The sequence below is a fragment of the Choristoneura fumiferana genome, chromosome 8 (genome assembly GCF_025370935.1).
Source record: "Choristoneura fumiferana chromosome 8, NRCan_CFum_1, whole genome shotgun sequence".
NCBI classification, from domain to species: domain Eukaryota; kingdom Metazoa; phylum Arthropoda; class Insecta; order Lepidoptera; family Tortricidae; genus Choristoneura; species Choristoneura fumiferana.
In genome coordinates, this window is record NC_133479.1 from 17,560,028 (window position 1) to 17,567,344 (window position 7,317).

The 7,317-nt window shown below is 38.0% G+C and overlaps 2 protein-coding genes across 2 annotated transcripts in view; both read left to right on the plus strand.

The window, feature by feature from the left end:
- The first annotated feature begins 810 nt into the window (after positions 1-810).
- LOC141430674 (TBC1 domain family member 12-like) overlaps positions 811-7,317 on the plus strand; it is a 45,257-nt gene continuing 38,750 nt past the window's right edge. Inside the window, exon 1 of the mRNA XM_074091505.1 lies at positions 811-871. Within this exon, the coding sequence (XP_073947606.1) occupies positions 855-871 (17 nt within the window). The 5' untranslated portion in view covers positions 811-854. The remainder of the gene's footprint in view (positions 872-7,317) is intronic.
- On the plus strand, positions 3,364-5,585 carry LOC141430251 (uncharacterized). Its single transcript, XM_074090860.1, has 2 exons — positions 3,364-3,736; positions 5,074-5,585. Exons 1-2 carry the CDS (start codon positions 3,604-3,606, stop codon positions 5,583-5,585), a joined length of 645 nt encoding a protein of 214 aa, XP_073946961.1. The 5' UTR covers positions 3,364-3,603.

Consider the following 7,317-nt stretch of genomic DNA (forward strand, 5'->3'; position numbering starts at 1 on the left):
ATAAAACGGTTCGTTTGAATATCTGATTCACAGTTCTTAGGTCTAATACAGACGGAATTCCAACTGCAACGTAACTGCCGAGTGCTGAATCCTTACGTTTTCCTTTGCAGTTCGCAAAACTGCACGCAAGCTGCGATTGAAATGTATGGGTAGTCGGCAGATGCAATTACGTTGCAGTTAGACTGCAGTCGATAAGTCGATTTAAGTTATGTGTAAATGAATTGGAACTAAACGAACAACCACCACCAAACAACAATGACCGAAACACCCACCAACTAACAAGATATGAGATTCTACTCTCTATATGTGAACGCCTCCGAAGATGCCACCTGCTTGTCGAACGTGCTTGTCGATATATGCGTGCGATGAAATATTTTCAATCCGTCTCAAAGATTGCAGAGATCAAACATGGTTTCATTTTGCATGTCAAGTACTGATGGAAAGTTTAATCGTGTATGAGTCTATTAAATTGCTTGTCGTAATCGAAGCGATCAAAGAGGAAGTTATTAGTTATTAACTATCTTGAAATTGATATAAATCTTACCTACAAGCAACGTAGATTGCATCGATAGAAAGTCTTAATTGGATTAGACAGTAACAGTAGGATATGGTTTCTGTCTGTGCATAATTTTCTTACAGGCCGTTGTACCTACTTGTATTTTGTGTGATCGGAAAACATTGTATTATTGACAAAAGTAATGTTATACGTTATTTAATATCGACGTACCGACATCTGTTTTTCAGTTACAATGTTGGATTGTACATAACAAGTATTCTGGTCTGTCCGTGTCACATATTGAGTTATTGTTTGTGTTTTACATTAACTAAGTAGTGCGTTTCGTGCTGTATACCTAATGTGTTCGAATACGGTGTAAGTAAAATAAAAGTAACATTGTTGTGTTGCTGTAGTTACTGGGAACTTCTGTATTGCATTGCATTGTCTCAAATGCCATAAAATTTAACGCTTCAAGCTGTAAATTTAAAATGTTTCTCGGAAAGTTTACAGAACGAGGTTTAGTGTAGGTATTTCATTTTTATTTAAACTTGTGATTTGTGATGGTTTCTGGACGTGTCTAAATTTATTTGTAATGCAAATAAATAACTCCTGGTGTCTACGCAAATGGGGGTTACTCTTTCGTTTATCGGTTCGTGCAAATATTTACGTTTGCTATCCATTCGTCGCGACGCGTGGGCCTCCGCAAATAGGTCTCGGCCACTCGCTTCCTGAGAATCCTGAGTGTCCCGGTTTTCGGCAAGGTTATGATAATAATAGATAGCCAATTTCCCTTGGGAAATTGAGTGGATTGGATATATTCGTACCTTTGAATTTGCCATTATTGTAAATATTCAAACATGACAAGGTACTTGGTATTTGTTACTAGTTTTACCCACTCTTTCTCTAATTAAGGTTTTATCAAAGTATGTATTTATTTACGTCACCTTGGCATTTTTGCGGTTATCAATATCAAGTTCATCGAGAATTATTTAAGTACCTACCTATAATGCGAACCTTGACTTCTAGAAATTACGGTATGACGTCACGGCAGCAATTTATTTGATGTGTAACAGCTGGCAGTATATTAGTAGACCAATGAAGACCAATAAACTGTTTTTATGGCCATTTTATAAGAAATGAAATGTTTATGCAATTTGGCGATCATTCACGCTCTTAAGATATTTGTGAATCAACCCTTGAAAGTATTTTTATATATGAGTATCATGATCATGACTATAAATAATATTTTGGTATTTATTTTCGTACTGTATATCTCATTTTGTTCATGTATTATTTTTTACTGTTCAAACAACTAAGTGTGACGGTTTCAGTGTTATCTTTATAATTACATCAACGAATCAGTTGGAATCGAGAGATAATTATTTTTATGATACCTTGATACTCATCAGTATCATCATTCTCAGTCATGATCTTCAATACTGTACAATTAATCCCGCGCTGCATCTATCTCAAGATTAATCTCAGCATGACGTTGTTTTAAATTGTTCTTTCGATACTTTTTGTGAGCATTCTTTTTTCCATCTTAGAACTCGTCTTGATCTAAGCTGATAAAAACATGAGCGCCTGACAAACATTGGATTTAATTGACAATTAGCAACGGGATCTGCAACATTAGTTTTGCATTTCGCGCTGCGTAATTTGAACTGAACGTTCTTGTAATGGATGGCTTGGGTGATTACAGTCTGTTAAGTTGGTAGTCATCACTCACGTTTCCTTGCATCAGACCTTGCAGGTTCTCACGGCAGTTGGCTGGCACGCCTGTGTCGTCTTAGGACCGGGACCGGAGGTTGCAAATCGTTGCCAAACTTTATGTTGACATGCTTGTTTCGAAACATCTTTATTAGAACCATTATGCGTATGCAATGCTACGTCTCGCTATTTTATTAATTGATGATTGAACGCAATTACATCGAACTATACACTATCGTCAATTGCTTGGTATAATAAAAATGTAGACCCTTAGTTCAGTTAAACCGGTAGATCGGTACTGTGCATATCATTGTCATTCAATGCCAATTCCATGGATGATTTTATTGTAGGTGGTCTTTTCAAATAGATGGCATTGCGTTGCGAACATCTCGTTTTGTTTACTTTAGGAATTAGGACACGTAACACAAGCTGTTTAAAAACTAAATGAGATGATAAATTACCTTCCATTAGTTAGGTATTCAAAACCTTGTTTGAATTGTATTGCATTTTTTACCCGTGTGGTGTCGGGTTAGAATTACACCTCTCCATTTCTTCCGTGGATGTCGTAAGAGGCGACTGAGGATGTAGGTTAAGGTATACCGTAGGCGACAGGCTAGCAACCTGTCACTATTGTACCGTTTTTGTCAATCCTAAAACCTAAAATTGCTAAAAGTGGCTCCGAAGCGTTATCGTTTCGTGTGCTCTGCCTAACCCATTTGGGAATACAGCCATACAGGCTTGATGTTTATGTGTGCATTTTCTTTCCGTTATATCACTCAAATGTTTTGACATGAGGTTTATTCATTTTTAAAGACGTCGCCAGAATTCCAAATTAGAGTATATTTGTTATTGGTTATTCAGAAATCTGTCCCAAGTACGAACAAACGAGAAAGAATGGCAATGTATTATTTATGTTGCGCATCGGTCGTTCGCGAACCAAGCATAAAAATTCCATTGTTGCGGCAGTATAATTCATGACTATAGCCCGAAATTGGCTTTGCAAATGTCGATTGCATGAGCCTCGAATAAAATAATAAAGTATTTGATCGCACTGATTCTAATAGGACCGTGAATAACTGAATCCGGAGGATTTAAGATTGACTTAAGCCGGGGTTATATTAGAGCCACGCCGCGTGTCGCAACGCGTGGTATTGCAATCGGTTACATACATTTTGTATGAACGTGGTTACATTAGCACAGCCCCGCGTGTCGCCGAGCGAGCTGACGCCACGCAGACCGCTCGATTTCGATCGGCGTGGGCTAGGTGGTGGGGGAAGTGACGCGTTGGCTCGCTCCGCGCTAGTATAATCACCGCGTGGCTATGCGCATTCCGGCGCGGCGTGTTGACGAGCAAGCAACCAGACCCACGTCCGTCCAAATTTCAGTTCGCGCGCAAGATGTCCGCCGATGAACTTATTGAGGTAGTGAGAGAGTATCATGTTTTATATGATCCGAAAAGTAAAGATTATAAAGACCATCTCAAAAGAACAGCAGCGTGGGAAGAAATAGGCCAACGATTGAAACTACCAGGTAAATTTCATGTTTTATTTATTTAATAATGAAGTAATGATTTTATACATTGACGTAGTTATAGAAGAATACAAAACATTGTAATAATTAGGACTACATGTGTGTATGTGTGTGTGTGTACATGAGTGTGCGTGTGTGTGTTTTTATAGTACTCTGCCCTGTCTGATTGCAGTCATTTGCCACGGCACTTGTCCATCTGACGAAACAAAATATTCTTTAAATTTTTCCCTAATAGCAATTGCGTCATTACAATAGTTTCTTCCAACACTTGCGATATCAGACATACCACTTGGATCTGAATTATCAAAATTTTCGTTAAAATCTTCTGAATTTTCTATGCGCAAATAGTTATGAAGACAGCACGCAGCCTGTACGATCTTGTCCGCCATGTCCGGTTGTACTTGCATAGGTCCTTGAAATACGCGAAACCGTGCTCTTAAAATGCCAAAAGCATTTTCTACCGTTCTTCGAGCACGTGATAAACGATAATTAAATACTTTATTTGAATCATTATTTACAAGTTTCGCTTTACTATAGGGCTTTAACAGATACGTTTTTAAAGGAAATGCCGCATCAGCAACAATTACATACGGCATAGGGTCAGTATGTTGATGTAATGGTTCATTTTGTGGTACATTCAGTTGTCTTTGATCGCTGTTTCGGCCATATGCACCGACATCTATCATAATAAATTTATATTGAGCATCAACTAAAGCAAGCAATACAATTGAATGAACTTGTTTATAATTATAAAATGTTGATCCAGCATTGATTGGGCAATTTATGTTCACGTGCTTGCCATCTAATGCCCCAAGACAATTTGGGAACTGCCAACATCTTTCGAAATCTTTAGCAATTTCTTTCCATCGGTCTTCTGTGGGTTGTGGCATTACAATTGGTGCTAAGTTTTTCCAGATAGCTTCGCACACCTCTTGTACTATATTCCTCACTGTGGTAAAACCCATGCGATAACTAAATGACATTGAACGAAAACAGAGGCGTCTTTACCTATAGTGCAGGGTGTGCGTTAGGGGCGCCGGCCGCGGCACTTTGTACCTATTGCATTTTGACCGCGCGCTTCCTAGATGGCGCTAAAGTCATAATTGCACACGGGCGCAGCGGTGTTAGGGGCGCCGGCCACGGCAACTTTGTACCTATTTCATTTTGGCCACGCGCTTCCTAGATGGCGCTAAAGTCATAATTGCACACGGGCGCTACATGGGCTAAAGAAGTTTCCAGTTGCCAAAAACCTGTGGACAAATATAAAATGATATAATTATTTAAAAAATTAAATGTATTACTAGTACTTGAATAAACTTAGATATTTATTGTTTCAGCTGAACAATGCAAGGAACATTGGGGCAAGTTACGAAACGCACTCCTCAGCGCAATTAAACGTCGCAAAACTAAATCTGGGCAAGCGGCAAAAAATATTACTGCTTGGAAATACGAAGACCAAATGATGTTTTTGCGTCCACATATTAAAATGAGAACGACAAAACCACCATTGAGTCAGACATCAGAGAACAGTCCTCCTGACTATGACTCAGAAAGTAGGGATACTTCTACACCTAATGTAAGGTCGAGTGATGAATCTCAAAGGAGTTTGTCATTGAAGAGAGCAGTCTCCGGTACTAGAAAACCTGACATAGGAGACATTTACGAATTGATGCAGAATAATAATGATATGAGACGAGAAAGGCATCAATTTAAGCGGGACATGGACGAAACCGATTTATTCTTTTTAAGTATGAGTAAGGCAGTCAAGTCGCTACCAAAGCTCGAGCAAACAAAAAAAATTAGATTTACATACGGCGATTTCGCAGGCAGAAATTCGTCAGATTTCTAAAACGGAACAAGTGTTGAACAAACCCATTAAACGTCGCAAAAAATAATTTCGCCTCGTAATCAGTCTCGTGGCCAGCAGCACCGCAAGCGCCTTCATCGGTCCAGCCATACACCAGTCCATCGACATCATCATCCAGCACCTACTTTCCTAGCCAGACATGCAATAACCCACCCGAATCCGAGTCAATACTCAACCCTGGGGCACAAAATTCAGAAGAAAATGTTCTTAGTTTCTATAATAATATTGTAGATGAAGAATACGAATACAGTAATTAAAAATTCATGTTTTGTTAAAATACATTAAAAATAAATAAATACTATAATAACAATTGTTTAATTCATACATAATCGCTATCTCTAGTGTTAGTCTAGTAAATACAATTCTAATAATAATAATACTCCTGGACACGGCGTGGATGGGTCAGATTGGTCAGGCGGTTCCTCTCTCTGTGCAGCCCTAACCACCGGCAGCTTGAGCCCCGCCCCGCTGCTGGCGGCCATCTAGGTTAGGTTTTTTTTGTTCTATATCCTTTTTTGTATTTTACTTTTATTTTAATATAGTAAAAATCTAAGCTAAGAGCCCAAATAAATAAAGAGAATAATAAAAATAAATTTACCTTAAACATACTGCCAGCCTTTCTTTGGTTCCAATGGGTCTGCGAAGTCTGGTATGAATTTTTTAAATATCTTTTTCAATCAAAGAATGTACGTAGTCAAATTGTGTTTTTGTCATCCTGAAATATTGGTGAAATCTTTCGTTCGAGCTTTTTAGTTCATTCACCAATAAATGATATTCACTTCGAGTTCCTCTTAATGCATTAACTGGGTGCACCCAGTATCTCCTCTTCTTTCTTTTCTTCTTGAGTTGGCTTAACATAAATAGGAAGGCAAAATCTTCTTCAGGATCAGTATCTGAGTCGGAAGAGAACATTGTATGTGCGGACGTTCATGCGGTCAACACTGAACTGACACAAAAAATAATCAGCACGCGCGGCGACACGACACTATAGTATAATCACCAGCCCTCTGCGTTGCGTTGAGTCAGGCAGCGTTGCGACACGCGGCGTCAGCGGCGTGGCTCTAATATAACCCCGGCTTTAGACGTATTTTATCGATAACATATGGTAATTGTGATGTTCTCACAGCAATGACATTTTTTATTGACGAATGTCGCTGTCAATAAAATATGCATAATATAAATATTTTGCGCATTTAAAAAAGCTCGAATCCGTCCATCATCCATCCAAACTAATGTTATAAATGCGAAAGAGCTCATTCTGTCTGTTACTGTTAATTATTCACGCATAAACTGATAACAGAATAAAATGAAAATTGGTATTCAAATAGGGTGCGCCAAAGTTCATATAAAATTGCAAATTCGATTATTGAAACTGAAAATGTATCTCATACAATTTTACATCCTAATGATCACTACACACCTTCATTTTAGACAATAATCATTGGAACTCCGAATTTATTATATTCATAATGTCATTCAACATAAATACCTCTATTACTACAATTTATGTATACTTATATCATTATTCAACATATCGATTTCAGGCAATAAAATTTGGTATTATATGTATTTTAAAAGATACCTTTATTTATTCCTAATCTATTCATACATAAATACAAGTAAATACTAGAGATAAGAAGTAGAATACTAGAAAAGTGGGTTAGTTTAGGCACATAATATATAATAGTACTAACGTGCAGAATGGCCACGCTCC

What these genes read in the sequence shown, in the direction of transcription:
- LOC141430251 (XM_074090860.1), top strand. Translation starts at nt 3,604, where the DNA reads ATGTCCGCCGATGAACTTATTGAGGTAGTGAGAGAGTATCATGTTTTA. An exon ending in CCAACGATTGAAACTACCAG is followed by an intron (nt 3,737 to 5,073) that starts GTAAATTTCATG and finishes TTATTGTTTCAG; the next exon opens with CTGAACAATGCAAGGAACAT.